This window comes from Morchella sextelata (assembly GCF_020137385.1).
Source record: "Morchella sextelata strain SCLS chromosome Unknown scls_5, whole genome shotgun sequence".
Classification (NCBI taxonomy): Eukaryota; Fungi; Ascomycota; class Pezizomycetes; order Pezizales; family Morchellaceae; genus Morchella; species Morchella sextelata.
Genome location: NW_025408620.1, coordinates 1,332,006 through 1,349,058, shown reverse-complemented (window position 1 = coordinate 1,349,058; position 17,053 = coordinate 1,332,006). Strand labels below are relative to the sequence as shown.

At 45.6% G+C, this 17,053-nt stretch overlaps 6 protein-coding genes across 6 annotated transcripts; 2 read left to right on the top strand and 4 right to left on the bottom strand.

The window, feature by feature from the left end:
* Positions 1-252: 252 nt before the first annotated feature.
* On the bottom strand, positions 253-859 carry H6S33_010894 (uncharacterized protein; the record flags this gene model as incomplete). The annotated part of the gene is made up of 7 exons (XM_044842263.1): positions 253-295; positions 352-436; positions 506-514; positions 556-590; positions 661-704; positions 764-775; positions 836-859. 7 exons carry the CDS (start codon positions 857-859, stop codon positions 253-255), a joined length of 252 nt encoding a protein of 83 aa, XP_044696824.1.
* Positions 860-3,156: 2,297 nt separating this feature from the next.
* On the top strand, positions 3,157-5,583 carry H6S33_010893 (uncharacterized protein; the record flags this gene model as incomplete). Its single annotated transcript, XM_044842262.1, has 3 exons — positions 3,157-3,287; positions 3,368-4,785; positions 4,850-5,583. 3 exons carry the CDS (start codon positions 3,157-3,159, stop codon positions 5,581-5,583), a joined length of 2,283 nt encoding a protein of 760 aa, XP_044696823.1.
* A 2,989-nt stretch (positions 5,584-8,572) lies between these two features.
* Positions 8,573-8,950, top strand: H6S33_010892 (uncharacterized protein; the record flags this gene model as incomplete). The annotated part of the gene is made up of 1 exon (XM_044842261.1): positions 8,573-8,950. One exon carries the CDS (start codon positions 8,573-8,575, stop codon positions 8,948-8,950), a length of 378 nt encoding a protein of 125 aa, XP_044696822.1.
* A 982-nt stretch (positions 8,951-9,932) lies between these two features.
* Positions 9,933-11,612, bottom strand: H6S33_010891 (uncharacterized protein; the record flags this gene model as incomplete). The annotated part of the gene is made up of 8 exons (XM_044842260.1): positions 9,933-9,954; positions 10,029-10,038; positions 10,268-10,714; positions 10,853-10,894; positions 10,965-10,974; positions 11,075-11,139; positions 11,325-11,502; positions 11,583-11,612. 8 exons carry the CDS (start codon positions 11,610-11,612, stop codon positions 9,933-9,935), a joined length of 804 nt encoding a protein of 267 aa, XP_044696821.1.
* A 1,498-nt stretch (positions 11,613-13,110) lies between these two features.
* H6S33_010890 (uncharacterized protein) lies at positions 13,111-13,452 on the bottom strand (the record flags this gene model as incomplete). Its single annotated transcript, XM_044842259.1, has 1 exon — positions 13,111-13,452. The coding sequence occupies one exon, from the start codon at positions 13,450-13,452 to the stop codon at positions 13,111-13,113; it is 342 nt and encodes a 113-aa protein (XP_044696820.1).
* Positions 13,453-14,637: 1,185 nt separating this feature from the next.
* On the bottom strand, positions 14,638-16,923 carry H6S33_010889 (uncharacterized protein; the record flags this gene model as incomplete). The annotated part of the gene is made up of 3 exons (XM_044842258.1): positions 14,638-15,006; positions 15,107-15,982; positions 16,045-16,923. The coding sequence occupies 3 exons, from the start codon at positions 16,921-16,923 to the stop codon at positions 14,638-14,640; spliced, it is 2,124 nt and encodes a 707-aa protein (XP_044696819.1).
* Positions 16,924-17,053: the final 130 nt, after the last annotated feature.

Below are 17,053 nucleotides of genomic sequence, written 5' to 3'. Positions count from 1 at the left end.
ATAGCTATTACTTACCAACAGGTATTATATTAGCACACGCACAAGAGGTTTTCAACAATAAGGTAAGGAACAGGGCTTAAGAAATAACAACGCACTCTGTGTCCTCTTTTATACAAAGAGCGAAGAGCAGTGATAAGAACGTCGGACTCTCAGGAAAGCACGATATCGCGAATGCTAATAGGAGAGGTTAGTATTTTCAAACATACAAATCATTGGCAGAGAGGTAGATACTTACAGTTTTGGTGAGAAAGCCTACAACCCGAAGAGAGACACAACTATAAAGTTGGGAAGGTTCCTGAGAAGTCATTAGCACGGGACTAGAACAGCAGCGGAATATTCAAACAAGTATACCTAACCCGTCGACCTTTGGAAAGCTTCTCAGGGGGTTGCAATGATCGCGGGCAATACTTTCGATGATCTCGAGCACTTGAACGCTCTACTTCCCACCAACGGAGAGGTTAGCCTAGACGAAACAGTAAGGGTTAATGCAGAAGAGAGGTGGTACTCGCTAAAGCTTCTCACTAAAATAGTAGAAGAGGTTCCTTATAATAAAACCCTCCAGAATTTGCGCAAGATGTTCTTTGCAGCAGCTGTTGGAATAGATTAGCTCAGACAAAACATCATGGCCACCGCCTGTTGTAGAGCAGAAGAGGTACTTACAGACTGGGGAAATGATTTTTCAGATGGGCTTCCGTCACGAAAACCTTTATCACTGTGAGCAGGGATTTGGAAAAATAGTGGAAACTTTCGAAGGTAGACCTACAGAATCAATCTCCTCTAGATTAACACCTATTTAGACAAGAGAGGAGGCAGCACAGATATTGCAGCCCTCTACCAAGGACTGAGTTTGGATGATCATGCGGGAGAAAGGGGGGGGGGGGTTGCAGGTTAATGTAGAACTCACCACTTTAGACCGGTATACACTTGGGTCGATGTTTTAATGGATTTAGACTAGAGGTAATAGGATAACGCTCAGTTTGTAATAGCGACTCCTGGAGTTCGGATGATTATTTTATGAAGTGGGGAGGAAGGGTCCGGAGGAGAGAAAGGGTAAGAGGAGAGAAGGAGAGACGGAGAGAAGGAGCGAAGGAGAGAAAGAGAGGAAAAAAAGAGAGAAAGAGAGGGAGAGGATAGAAAGTAATTTGCTAACTCTCGTAGGCGGGCGGTGGATAAGTGGCGAGCAGCGTTAATCTCCGATAAGGGTGGCTAATCTTGGGTGAAAAATTGTCTCCGAAATTTCGCGGGGACAGGCTGCGATCCCTATTTTCAGAAACTGTTGCTGTCGACTCAGATGAGGACTGAGAGAGCGAGTAGGAACAGATGGGATTTTCTCAGTCTGTTAACGTCCTTTTAAAGATGGGGGGAGGTTTTCTGCAGATGTTTCGTCGGAGAATTGAAATTGTTTCATGGGGCATCTCCACCTGCTCACCCATAACTGGCGGTGTGCTACCCAGCTGCCCGCCCTCCCCCTTTTGATTCGGGCCTTAGCCATAATACACCCCACCAAACCTCAAGCTTTGGGGCGTAATTTCAAATTATATCCATAATTTCTCGTAACTCAAGCATACGGGGCTTGCTTCTTTCTACTTACTATTACTTTCTCAATTGACGATTAAACTTGTCGACTATGAACCAGTTCGAATACGGAGAAAGTATCAGAATTCAATGAAAACCTCGTTTTGAAGATATTCTTTTAGCTTCAGCTGGAGGAACTACGAATTGGTGATATAAAACTCCCGAGTGATTATATATGCCCGAGTGATACCTTATGCTCGAGTGATAATGAATGATCTTTCAAGGGAGCTCGGCTTGATCCGGAGGTGTAATATCACTAGCGGGAATAAATGACGTATGAGGGTTGAACTTACACTTTTTGAGTTCTTAGACGTCGGCGTAATAAGCAGATTGGAGGGTGCTTGTTAGCATAAGCTACGTGTATTACTTAGGGTGTGTTCGGGGTTGGGGAGCTCGAGGACCAAAACCGATTTATAATACACCGGTAAACCGGCAGCGCAAGCTCGATTTTCTTCCAGACAATGTTTTCCTCAAAACATTTGTGTTCGGAGAGTCCTCTTTTGATCTTAATTTGGCCCCAGAATTAAAACACAGTTTCGAAAGGATACTAGAGTGATCTATAGTCTTGTCTAGACAATTGCAATGACGAATCTAGTTCGATGGCGAAGGCGCCAAGTTTCACTCTCTCGGATCTGGAAAAGACTGCACCTTCCGCCAAATCACCAATAAATCTCCAGCCCGAAACTATTTGTGTTCGCATTTCTCAATTACCAGTGCACCGTTATAACATTTTGTATTTGGCGATCACAAAACTGCTCTCTTTAGAATCCTTCTTCTGTAACTAAAGAACCGCCGAAAGCACGTCCCTTTACAATTTTGTCGAGAATATCCGACACAAACAGAGAGGTCCCCCGTCCTCTCGCCGAGAATCGGGGAGCTGGGTATGGGCTGGGAACATTTTGCCGCAGGAAGACCAATTACATATATATTGAGGGTCGGGGGAGTATTCATTGGCCAACCAGCGTTCATAATTCAGCTCTGGTTTACTTTTAGAGAGCTCGACATTCCTGTTCACTGTTAGACCTATAGACCAGTTCACCTCTGACCGATGGAGCTCACAATGAACTGGAACCCTGTTGTGTTGAGGCTGAGGCGGTTCCACAAGGTCGGTTCCATGAATCACCCTCGAAACGAGTAGATTGTAGTTTAGGACTCGAGCTAGGGGCATCTGTTGCGGGGAAATCGACTCTGTTAACCATTTTTTCTGCGAAGAGTAACCAATAAAATGCCAGAAAGATGGTGCAGTTGAACCTACGGAATTTATCGTAGTTCAACATCATCGCATTGGTCCTTTCTCATACGGACAGGTCGGTGCTCTCCATACCAACTCTAGTACCGAGACGCAATCTGAATTTGAACACGTTCTGCATGGTAGAATGCCACCTTGTGATTAACGTTACATGTGGTGAGTATTGGCCTTTCTGATAGATTAAGAACATCTCCGAACCCAGCAAAAACACGTATCAGTAAATTCAGATTTGAAGTATAAGAACAGCAGTCTTACAGTAAACGAGCTTTACATATCATCATCACATCTCACACATTACTTCATCGATATTCTTTTCTAATTATTCGCACAACATGGGTTTAGACACACAGAGCACACCACCATCAATTGTATCAGAAAAGGAATCACTATCAGCTCCAATCAAGAATCTTCTTTCGGAATTGGGCGGCCAGAAAGCGTGTGGTGTAGATGAAATTAACCTCTTGTGAGCATAATCATTCAAAATGAAATCAAGGCAGAAAGATCCGTTCCCCGCATCTGCTAACGATACAATGCCACAATAAGACCAGCTAGATTCCCGCAAAGTCATACAGATGTCCCTGCGTCCCAAACCTTGAAAGCAAAGCCAGTATCAGTGATACCAGGCGCCTCGAGCGATTTCAAGGTTCCGGACCTGGCTGGCGAAGATGAAATTAGGATACCAGAGGCAACAGGACATTTTCCCGGGGGGGACGATGTATGTCACAAAATAGGTCTAGTCTCACCAAAGACTCGGGAAGTTAGAGGAAGCCTTTACCTCCAAGAGAGACCCTACAATTATCCAATCTCACCACTATTACTTCCCACAGTCACAGGTGGAGGTACCGACGGTATGGGCAACTTCAGTGATAGCGGACTCGGAGTATCCGCGAAAATCCTTTCGGACCATGAACCTAATTGGTATCTGCCTGAGGGTTCTCAACTAATCCTCCATCCAACGGAGCTGGTGCCCGAGGGAGTGTTATCGTCGCTAGGGCTAGAAGAGGTTAAAAATCCTCCTGAGAGCGAAGAGAGGTGGAATGAATACACCGCATCAGTAATACTCCGCACACCAAAGAAAGAATGGATGATCGAGGGGATCGAGATTTGGGGTAACAGCTTGTATGATGCATCAGTGAAAAAGACTTCAGATCAGGAACTTTATAGATGTGGACATGAGATGCCCATCCACAGCCCCCCTCGGAATAAGGGAGCCGACAAGGATATTGTGGACGTGGAACTTCGCGGCGAGTATGGACCCAACATACCGGAAACAAATGAAATTCCGATCTCGACTTCAACAAGGGTAGAGGAAAGTACAGTGGGCCTTGATTGTGAGGGAATATCAGGCATTCATTCAAGCTCAACAGGTTTACCGCAAACCACAGGTACAGAACAGATAACTGATGCTGTGGAAAGCTGCGGTGGTGGCCGAACCACCATACCTGCGGGAATAACCTCAAGCGACAGCATGACTAATGAATATCAAGATTCAGGACTCTCCAGAGAAGGTGGTGCAGTATCACCGCATATCTCTCTGAATAATTCAGAGGAGCTTAGCATCGAATCTCTGCTAAAAACACTGCTTGAGAAGGAGTTGAGAAAATACGCCCGCGCAGAGGTATCGAGTGCTGGTACATTGTTGACCGAATCAGCCAATCAAGTAGAAAGCTCTACTCTTAAAGAAGAACCTAACAGCCATAACCGATGTGAGAATATCGTAGGTGGGACGGTTTTGTGCCGCGGGGATCATGATGAGCTTTTTTTGCCGTTGGAAGAGTCAGAAAACCGATTAGAAAGCTCAGGGTCTGAGGAACAAGCCCAGCCAGTCGAAAATATCGTAGGCGGGACGCTGTGGTATAGAGGCCATGACCACGAGCCACCCACTCTACTGGAAAACCAAGTCAGCCCAGTACAAAGCTATCCCCATCATAAAGGGCCTAAAAGGTTTGCGAATATCTTAGGTGGGACATTAAGGCATAGTAACGAGGACGAACAATTTGTGCTAACATGTACATGTACCTATAGACACTTTTTCGTACCGGTCAGAGTTATTGCTCCGCGGATTGGGCAACTACGATAACGTTCAACTCTATCAAAAAAATGTCGATTCTCCTCCATCCGGCTCGCAAGGCGAAGGACCGATAGAAACCCCTCAGGTAGATGGGGCAGATAATGATTCAAGGGAGAAATACCCACCCGCTTCTACGGACGGAAACTCCGCAACGGAGCCAACTGATGAAGAGGGGAGTGAATTTCCAGGTATCTTGATGCCCTCTTCCGGAGCACCCGGGGAAAACTCATCGATACCATCGGATTCCTCTTCATGTGATTCGGCCGAAGAGGATGTTCCTCCTCCTATGCCGCTGTATTCAGACGAAGTACTGAATGAATACCTTAAGGAGATGGACGAAATATATGAGAATATAAAGGTTAACGACCGTCTTTTGAAATCCTTGGTAAGACAGGTGTTTGATGGCGAGCTCACCATGTCGAGGTTTCGCGAGAATGCGTATGTAAGTAAAGGTGCCAAAAGGGTCTATGCATCACTGGAGGAAAACAGTGCCGATGTGAAGGCTCTATTGGCTCTCCTTGAGACCAAACTGGCAGTATTCACTGAGAAGCAACAATGCTTGGTAAAGCTGATTGTAGGTGAGATAAATCCTCATACCGGCGGATTTTGGACCAACCACACAAGGCTTGATGTACCCGGAGTGCCGATTGATAATCCGAGGCTCCCAAAACAACCTTATTACGGATGATTAATAAAGCGTTTAGGCATAACGGCCTTTGTAACTATTTTGCAACTAGTTTTGTGTTGATTTCTTTTCCTATTTACATCAGACGTACAGGGCTGAAGCTCAACTCAGCTTACGCTGGACTTGACATGTTTAGGGAAAGCCTAAGAAACATGGTTTTGTACAATTGTTACTATGATTATACAATATTCTAGGAGCAGTAGAATAAGCTTCTAGAATTTGGGCAACGCAGATAGGGTTGAATATAAACCTCTTGCCCACATTACGTTCGTTGGTATAGCAATTGAAAAAGGAAACAGAACTCATTGCTCATGTGTTGTTTCACGGGTAATAAGGTGATTTTTAGCAGATTCGTCGTACATGTAGTTAGGGCAGTGAGAGCGTATACCCACGGTATTATGAGGATGCTAAATTAAAAGCCTCAGAGTGGTATAGTAGGCAAAAGTCCGGGTTCGTTTTCTTTAAGTTCTGCGAGTCCATTCCCGAAGTAGAGACAGCCGAATGGAACAGAATGTACACCTGTACGGCAGTACGCTGCTCCTTTCAAGACACGATATATCCTCATCTCCTACGAACACATAAAGATATTGAACCAACTGTTGACATCTGTTGCTTCAGAAAGATACCGTGCACATTGATAGGCCACATACATGTATGACACCCCCCATACATCGCTTCAACATCCGTATAAATACAACCATCAATCTCCCCTAGATCCTCTCCTCATCATCACGAAATTCGTAGCAAATCGGCAAATCCTCTTTCTCTCAGGAGCCAGGAGTGATAAACCTGACGTGCATTCTCAATCCGGACCTTCTGGGTCCGGTTGCCCGCGCTTTAATTACTCCCTTTATGCTTGGGGTAAGTATGTCTCTTACATATTGATTGGAGTGATATTGATTGGTTTCGCAATTGTCAGGTCCTTGAGAGATAACTCGCGCGGAATACCATCCTCCATCTCATCAAGATTTCTTCCGGTCTTTGGGGATGCCTTGAATTAACCCATGATAAAAGATGCGATGTAGCGAGAGGCAGAGCGAGTAAGACCACATGAATGCCTCCTACACAAAGAATTACCTTAGCTGATGGGAGATATCTGAGTTATTAGTAAGGAGATAATATTTCTCCGGGGGTGTGCTTCCAACCCTAGGATAGGCTGCGAGACTGGAGTGCTTTCGGTTTCCATAATCCTGGCTGCTTTCCGTACGTTAAGGGAGATCCGGGTTGTCTTGAGTAGATACCTCAGCATTAAGCTGTGCGGGTGGGCTGGTTGGAACCGGGGTGGCATATTTGGCAAAGAGGGATGAGTGTAGGAAGAGTGGGGGCCTCTTTACCTCGCCAAAGGGCAAAGCCCGAGAACCGTCTCCCAAAAAACAATAGCTTCTCTTGAACTTTTATCTCCCAACTCTTGTCTTGAATATACTCCCACAGCAATACCTCCGGTACAAGACCGGCTTGAATCAGTCAAGATGTAGTAGTGTCGTAGGTGTTGGTCACAAAATAAACGTGTTAAGAGGAAGCCATTTTATTCTATATTTGCCCTTGCCAGCGTCGTAAATTTTCATTCGGGGTTTTCGCGGTGAAAAAAATCTTTGTTTGGGCCTAACACGTTATCTGCTCCCTCCAGATTCAGGCATTAGGCTTCAATTATTAGTAGAGTCGGATCGAGTGGTATTTCATGAATTTCCATTTCAATCAACTTGTATTTTCCCGAAGGCTTTAGAGCTTTTGAGAAACGGCAAATGGTGCCCATAATTGTCTACACGTGGTGAAGAGCTGGTCCTGTGGGGACCTCTCTTGAATGCTCAACGAGCACATGAGATGGGGTGAGATCCGCGGAGGGTGCAAGCACCGTATTTACGTCGACATCGTTGACGTCAACCAACCACTATTGACGCAAACCGGTACTTAGACTCTTAAAATGATGATAGTTGATTTTCCTGTGCAGTGGATAACTCAATAAGCGATCTCTGGGGAGATGATTCTCGACCGAGTGATATTCTATGACTCATCGAAGGAGCCGTGAACCCAATAACGAACTCGGCATCCCTTCCGGAGGCATGGTATGCATGACACTTGGGTATGAGACGTACTTTTGTTTCAGGTTAAGGAGTGGACGGGGCAACGATCAGGTTTAGTTTAGTTTCTCTGGCATTACGTTTTTTCTTCGTGCACCTGTTAACTGTCTTAGGTGTTACTATTGAACATGTTGTGAATTCTTTCTAAATTGTCTAGATACAGTCTTCTTGTATTACTGATTCTGCATATATATGGTCTATAGGAATTCCACCGTCCGGTGAACATAGTCAGAAAGACAAATATTGCGACTTTCATCTCCGGTATTGGCATGCTAGGATGCGGTAGTGGTTATTCGGGGGCTATATGGGAGCAAAATAGCGGTGGCTATATGGGAGCAAAATAGCGGTGGCTTGGAATTATAGGGGAGATTGATAGTTGGGAAATCTTATCAACAGTGGTTTCTGGGCATGGAGGGTGCTGCATGGGATAAAGGTAGAAAACCCACCACAGACACGACGAGCCTAGTGGAATAGGGTGATATGAAGGTTGTGTGTAGCATATTGGAAGCAAGCAGATAATCAACCACCTCTTCTTCATGATAATGGGGAACATCCTAGGAAAATTGGGAACTGTTCAGAGTCTGTGGAAAGATTTGCAGAGCGGATTGTCTCAATTTTGGGGTGGATACGGAGTTTGCTGCAGAGTCTGATACGAACTCTTATTGTCTGGAAATGCAGGATACAAAGCCGATGTATTCATACCTAGTGCAAACAGTGTTTGAATACTGAAACCTTTATCAAGCGGTCATTATATGTCGCGGATTTCATATCTATCAAAACAGTACCACAAGCATTTCAAGTATAGATGCTAAAAGAATCTTCATCCCCGCCAGTATTTCTAATATCATACTCTCCCGTATTAACTCCAAGTATCCCACACTACAACTATATCACTTTACAAACACGACCACGCCATGCCCCCTCTCTTCAACGTCCTCTACATCGGCTTCTTAGACAGCCGAATCAAAAGCTTAGAAGCCGAACAATCAAAGGACAAATTCTATCTAGCCAAGTGTGCAATCGAGGCTGAAATCGACGCAGTCAACGCCAAGATCAGGGAGAACGAAGTACAGTTTGACGGCGACGATGACCGGAAGCTGTGGAATATTGGGAGGAATAGACGGCTGCTTGCGGAGAAGGCGGTGATTGAGAGCAGGAAAACGCCGTTGCCGGAGAAGTCGCAAAGACGGCTGTTGAAGATCCGGATGTATAAATTGAAGAAACATGTGTTTGGAATGTATGTGGAGAGGAGGGCGGCGATCCACGTTTTGAATCGACTTCCACGTGACTAGAGGGCTTGCTGACAGGTAAGTATGGTGACAGGTACGCTTATAGCTAACCGAATATTGTGGAGATTGGGCTAGGGATAGATTGAGTTAAGGAAAGATTCGACAAGAGATAAAGAGTGGACTATAGATGATAGATTAGACTTATATTGAGAGCTGAGAATAGAGAAACCCTATAAGAGAAAAGCAAGCGTTGATCTTAGAGCCGAATTCATGCACCAAGTTTATAAAAAAACTGAAATCGGAGTTCGAGTGATAATTCATGAATCTTGCTTTTTCCATCCAAAGCTGCGCGGATCCGTTCGAGCCCCTAAATGTACTTGTATTTGCCCGGGAAACCCCCTGCGAGCTCCGCTAACCGAAATCTCTCTTCTCCCATATTTAATGGGAACGATCCTCATGAACAAGATAATCGAGGCAGGCATAACAGCTGGGGGGCGAAGAAGTCGCTTGCCCTCGTCTGCAGGGTGGGAGAAGGGTGCACAATCATCCGAACCAGCTTATCATGAGAATTTGCGATCCGATGCTAGATATAAAGATGATGCCGTGACATGCGCGTCCTTGGCATTGACCGGTCTGAGCCTTATTCAAGGCCTTCACCGCTGAACGAGGGAAGGAGTCCGTTTTTACGCAGTGAACTATTTTGTTGGGAGTATGATAGCGGCCTCGTTTCTCCCTTATCTCTACTTCCACAGTGTGAACAGCGACCGGCACCTTGGTTTTCGCGGGAGTAAGAAAGGCGGTCAGAGATGGTGCTCAGTTGGGCTCTCTAGATCGCTGGAGTTGTGGAGAGTCGCTAGTATGCCGTTGAGAATATAGCTCCAGAAATATTGACCCCCCCATGTGATACTTGGTGTGGTTAAGCATCATGTTTCGAGGTAAAGATTCTTGCCGATAAAGAAATGACCGGGGAATGAGCTAGGTGCCTGGTTGTATAACTAGAAAAAAAGACCAAAGCGACTTTGGGGTAAGGATGAGAGGGCCTTCCTCACTTGAATACTCTTTGCACACTGCTGAATATTCTCATGGTTAGTAAACTGATAGACAGAGCTTGAATAATCTTTCATGGAGGTGAATAACGTACCAGCATCCACCTTTCCAAGTCAACACAGCAAGCATTTCATGTCCGTAGTATAAGTAGTCGGCATCCAGTACCCATTATATGTCAATACCACTTCCATCTCCACAATCACCAGCATCGCAAGCTATACCATTAAAAAGGTTAACCTACAACTATAAGCACTCCACAACGATAGAAACAACATCAATATCTCTAATCTAGCAGTTCATCAAGCACACCGTCACACCACCACCACCGCCTACCATGTCTCCTTTGTTCAGAATTGCATATGCTGCCTATATCGACCTCAAAATCAGAAGGCTTGAGACCGAGATTGCCAACGACACTAGCATCACCCGCAAACGTCAATTCGATGTCCTCATTGCCGACATAAACACGCGGATCACCGAAAACAACGCAGAAATGGAGGGAGGCCACGCCAATTTTGCGGTGTGGACCGCCAAGAATGCCGAACATCTGCTGGAGAAATCCCGGTTGCAGAGTCTGCGTGAGCCGTTGACAGGTAGGGCAAAGAAGATTCTCACAAGGGTGAGAATTTTGAAGTTGCGTAGATATGTTTTTGAGCTTTGTACGAAGGGTATCCATGCGATTCCTTCTTCCGCCTTGGAGTAGAACGCGGGAGTTTAGGGTGTGAAAGATTGCGTCGGAGTATGGAGGTGATTGAGTGGTTGGAGTGCGAGGTGAATTAACTGGAGATTATAGATTAGTTAGATCGACATTTAGACGATGTTGAGTCGAGTTTGAGCAGGAATTTAGATGAGTTTGCGAATTTAGAGGATGATCAGAATGAAAAACAAAGTTAATTGAACCATAAGTAAATCGCTTACTTTTAATCCTCCAAAGTGGAATTAATTGCCTTGAAAAGAAACCTTCGACGGCCGCGGTAATGATAAGGTAGAGGGAATCCATGAACCATAACCTCCCCGATATAGTACATACTAATACTCATCTGGAGAATTCATCGGAAATTTCTCACGTTAATTATATGCGTAAATCGATTAGTGAGATGAAGACACTCGAAACCAAGAGTGCGACTCATGCCAACAAACCTCGTTCGCTCTCGTCTTAATTGGTGGATCTCGCACCAACTTTTGTTGGATTTCAGCGCCGACAGCTTAAGGGGGTTCGTAGTTAGGCGGTATGGGTTGCTGCAGGTAGACAAGAGACTTTTGACTTTAGCTTCCGTGCGACACGGCTATTGTTGTCGCCATGCCTTTCAGTGATTTGAAAGAACACTATATTGACCGAGCAGTTTCAGTGCGCTAATCCTTTCCCACTTAAAAGGCTAATACAGAAAACCTATATCCTGAACAGATATCTTGAAGTAATTCAAGAACCTCTCGCTCTGTTCGCTCAGTGGCCGATTTCTCGAGTCCCGACGTGATAAAATCCCCAGACCCGAACCACAGATCACGAGCTCGGCTATTATAAGAGTGAACGGAACGATCGGGAGACGTTGCGAAAAAAAGAGTTGTTGCTAAATGTGCTGTTAGAAACAACTTCATAATTCGTTTTCATCCCATCATCGACAAGTCGGTGTAGTATAGTGGTTAGTACTTCTCGTTGTGGGTTTACAGGGATTTCCATCCTTGTAATTACTGTTCCGAGAGGACCCATGTTCGATTCATGGCACCGACATAACATCTCATTTCCTTTTCTTCTTCAGCTCGAGTGTCATTTTTTATGTCGATGGTACCATTGACTGGTGGTTGGTTGTCTATGGCCCGGTGATTCGGAGTCGGCGGTGGTGTGCGGGCGCGTGTCGATGATGCCAAGATCATTTCGAGATTGTCCTTTTGATACTTTTGTGAACGTGACCGAGGCGACTCAATTGATCAAGGCTGTAGAAATAATCCTCCCACGAGGTAGGAGTCGGTGGTTGAATGGCATGTCGTGCTGTGTGAGACATTGGTGGTTTACTTCCCTGTGGTGATCGTAGCCGCACCACCGGGAGTCTTGGCACGGACACGCATTGGCCTCGGGACTTGCCGACGCATGTCTCACCCTGGACGACAACCAGATCAACTTGCCTCTCGGCAAACACCTTTTTAACCGTGGACGTCTTGAAAAAGATTTTGTTCACCATCACAGAATCACGCCTAGGTCAGAAGTGCCCACGACAGGAACGGCCCACGACAGGAACGGCCCCCGGGGCTGGAGATGACACACACGATTAAGCCGTCGCCGGGCTTGACTGCTGGAATAGACGGGGAAGGCGCGCTCGTCTCCCAACCATCTAGGCTTAAGGCGTGCTAAATAGCTTGAAGCGCAAGCTGTATGCTCAATCAGGTGTCAATCGAAGGAGGGATGTCCTTTAAGTAGGTATGTACACCACCGGCTTTATTGCTTCTCCACTTCCCCCGGACGTAACAAACACACCTGTACCGGTTACAGCCGGAGGAGAACATATAGACGCGAAACATTGGTGGGAAAAGAAAGAATGAAAGCTGACACTAACATGAGTATTAGAAATCAGCTTAGTTGAACACCGTATCCTACCGTTCCCCTACATTATTCGGTTGAAGCCTCCAGGGGAGTATGGCCCTGCCCGGAGAGATGACAGCCTCTTCTTTGCTACACGGGCGGCGACAATATCTTGGACCTGCTCGTGAACATGGCTCGGGTGGATCCGTATATATGGTGCGGCAGTCCGCGTTGTGCTCATAGAGTCACAAGAATATCGTGGCTATGAATTGGTAGCAAACCACTACGATCACCAATCATAGAATTGAAGGACAGATCTACGGTTACTTCCTTCAGGGGCGGTTATTTTTCGGTTTGTAATTGATGGACCGGTGCCTTTATATACGAGCTGGCGGTAGTGTTCATGCTTTATATGTGAACTGATAACCAGCAATCTTATCTTCTTTCCTGCTATTCACCTATGTAGATCATCAAGAATTCTGGGGAGTCAAGTTGCAGTGTGGTTCATTGGATAAAAATGTTTAATTAACTGTCTTCATTGTGATAGATCCTTCTCACTACATCAGTAAGCTAACGTCGTTCTTATTCATATGCAATCCTAACGGTAGCGCCATGTCTGGCTCTTTATAAGACTCATACTCCAACTTCCGCCCGGAATCTCTCATTCAGTCCTGCGCCCCAATTGCAACTCAAATACCCACTTCGAGAACTTTAAATGCCCCAATTGGGATAGTAACTCCTTCGCGTGTTCAGTCAAGGGAACTTGAACCCCCTCCAGCACTTCCTTTTGAGAAACCAAATGCAGGTGTCTAACTTCCCACACATCAGCATCCTCATCAATCTCATCGGTATGTTCAATAATTTTAAGATGAACCTCTAGGATACGTCTCTCAAGAACTTTATGCCTAGCAATCGCAGGATCACTGTCAACGAGCCGCTGAAGCGTTTCAATCTTGTGGTCAAGATAGGCGCTATAAAAGAAGTTGTATGCGGTAGAGATCATGATTGCGGGTTCCTGTTTTGAATGAAGACCAAAACTTGAGCAGGTAGTCCGGCCATTTTATATTGTCCACTTCGATAATTTGGAGGATATAGAATCTCATTCAAGATATGTATATAATTAATTTCAATCGTGAGACGGAGCCGACTTGAATGCAAAGCTCTTAGTTGTGAGCTTGAACATCGTAATTGCAGCCCTCATATACTTAGGGTTTCAACTAACCAATCTCCCATAACAGCTGGTGAAGCCGGCTTATTCAGCGAGTCGGGGATCGGATCCACAATTACTTCCGCTTTTTGGGGCCCACTATCAAACGACAGTAGTTGTTTCCTGTTCTAGTTCCCACCTTTCTTCCTCAATGTATCTATTTCCACAAGGTACTATGGTTGGGATGTCTCACCTACCCCCTACATGTACCTACACCCCAGGGTGTTATCTTGCAAATTATAATCCACGCCCAAGCAAGCAGGGTATTTTTGCGGACGTAAATGTGCTTAGATACAATTAGGCCAATAAAGTCATTCCCCGATAGCGAAACTAAATTAGAACGGGGTTTGGAATTCAATATACTCACAGAATATCACTCGCAGAATAATTTCTTGGCAAACCGGGTTAGACTGAAGACCAACTTCACGACTTATGCACTTGGGCTTAAGTGTAGATTTAAGTCGTGAGACGTGATGTTGTCTTAATTGAGTCCTATAATGGTGTGGACCGGAATCACCCAACAGAGAAACGGCACATCTCCATTTCCCAGCGGTCTCTCCGGCCTAGGAATATAGACTGGATGTTTCTCATGGTAGGAAGGCTCCCCCAGCCAGATATCTGTGAGCTCAAACACGAGCAGTTTAAAACGAATTTCATCTTTCCCCGAGTCTCCAAATTATCCTTTCGGTAGGATTAGTATGCAGCCTTTATCTGAAAACACTTTATTCTCACAGCTTCAATATCGCGAGAAAAAAGGTTTGTATGGCGTCATCATGCAAGAAACCAAGTCCGCTCTGTGGATTTATTCGATGAGATATTTGTAACGAGCGATATACAAAGCTAGAGAGACTAAATCATATAGGTTTATATGTACCTGGAATCAAATCTCCAAACTAATCTTCCTACATGGAGACATATACTCAAGCAACAGGCAAACAGTGACCCAAGTTTCTCAAAGTACGCCATCCAAATCGCTCTCCATCAGATCGATGGTTTCCATTTTGGTAATTGGAGTCCTGGCGGGCTGTCTGCGAGCGATATCAGCGTCACTTCGAGCAACGTCGCTGGCAGTATAGGAATGCCACGAACTATTGCTTTGACTTCTTGCATGTGAGTAAGCGCGCCAAATTCCCGTTTGTTGAAGATTCTGACCATGGCCCTGGGTATGAATGGATCCCCTAGTACGAACGGATCCCTGGGTATGAATGGATTCTTGAGTTTTAATGGAACCTGAATGTGAGTTCCTTCCAGCAATTGGTCTATCATTTGAAGGGTAACCTGTAGACCTGATATCGCTCTTCTGACTCGCACGCGGCTGAAAGTGAACGCGGCCTCCTCCCTGTCCGGGATCTGCGTCAGATTGCTTGCGATTGTCTTGGGTGTTTCTCTCACTTGGCTGAATTGCTACACCTCCGTTGGAATCGTGATTACTTGAGAGGGCCGAACGAACAGTAACGCCTCCATCCAGAGCCATTGAAGATACGGAGCTATCATCCAATTGGTAGGAAGTCTTCATGCCTGAAGCTTGTTCGTTATTGGTGAAGGTAAATGTTTTCCGACCTCGAAAAGTGCTTGCCATATCATGTAAATCTTCGCAACCGTTCTGACTCCCAACCTGGGAGATCGAGTCGTTCGGGTGGAGTTGCTCTGTATCCCAAAGAGAGTAATCTGTGTTTTGGCGCTTTGTAGCTTTCAAGTCTAAACCACTCATTGCCGCAAGTTCGGGATGATTCGACGCGCCGATTCCGTGGGGTTCATGTGTATAGTCGAGTTCCGAATTGTCAGAAAGTCTAAAACATGCCTCGCTGAGATGATCAGAATCATCGGAATCATAAACTTCAGCTTTGATTGCCTGCTGCCTCCTTTGTGTATACCCTCTGCCTCCAGGACTAGTTTGATCATTCTGCCTTTCCTCCAATTTAATGTGTTCCTTATGCTTTGCCGTGATATTTGGAGGTGAGCTAGGACCGACTGTCTCTCTTTTTGGCGCACGCTCCTTGTCTCTTTCCATTTTTCTCTTTAGCCAGACTTTCCCCCTTTCCTCATCCTCAATTCTTTGCAACTCATCAAGCTCTGCAATTTCCTGTTTTAACTTTCTCAGTTCAGCAATTCGAATGTCGTGCCGAATCACATTGGGTAGCGGCATTTTGTCCCAATCAACACACAGCTGTATATCATCTCTACAAGCTTCCAAAATGATAGCATGGAGCTCTCTGTAAACGGGGTCCCATTCTTCTGGCAGAATATCCTCGAACGATCGCGCAATATAATGTTTCAATGAGGCAGGCCACAGCATCCTATCCTTGTAATTTGGGATAGTATATGTCTATGATAAAGAGTATATTAGTATTCATGGGGAGAGAACTATGTAAAGGAAGAGAACTATACCGCTCCACGGTCCGGCTCTGGGTCTGCTGGAGGCTTCCACCCACGTGGTAAGACAGGAGGCTGGTGGACATAAGCCTGCCGCACACTTGCCGGCTGAGCTTGAGGCTCATGGTGCAACTGGTTCTCCTTCCTCATGAGATCGGTGTCATGTGAGCGATATTTACTTGATGAGGTGCCATGGTGTAACTGGTTCTCCTTCCACATGCTATCCGTTCCATACGAGTCAAACCTCTCAGATGCTGACCTATGATGGAGCCGATTTTCCTTCATGGCAGCATTGAGGTCGTCTGAGTCGAAGGTACAAGATGGGAACCCATGATGCAACTGGTTCTCTTTCATCGCAAGATCGGTTTTGGATGAACCAGATGGAATGCCATCGTACTCCCTCTTGAATGTGCTGGGGTTGGGTGAGGGGCAGGTGGTGGATGTAGGGGTATAGATTATCTCTTTCCCTTTTTTTATGAGGTCACGATGTGATGATGGGTAAAAGGCACTGGAAGATGTAGTGTGACGCCTTTGACCCTCCTTCTTGATGTCTTGCCCATCCTCCTGTTTGATATGTTGCCCATCCTCCTGTCTGATGTGTTGCCCATTCTCCTTCTTGATGTCCTGTTGATTCTCCTTCTTGATGTGCTGTTGATCCTCCTTCTTGATGTGCTGTTGATCCCCCTTCTTGATGTGCTGTTGATCCTCCTTCTTGATGTACTTTTCGTCCGCCATGGATTGAGAGGCATCGTGGAGTTCACGCTCATTCTTTATGACAACGGCGTTGGGGGAGAATCCGGTGGCACGATGTGGTTGGCCCTCGACTTTGACAGGCACAGAGTCGGTAAGCTCGATCTGCTTACGGCCTTTATATTTATTTTTGTTACGAGTCATGGTGGACAATTGGTGGATTGCAACACAGAAGGGAATGATGTGTTGTTGACTGGGAGTGGAGTTAGTTTATTGATAATGTTTGAGCACAAAGTAAATTAAGTGCAGCGGGGATTCATAAACTGACCTATTG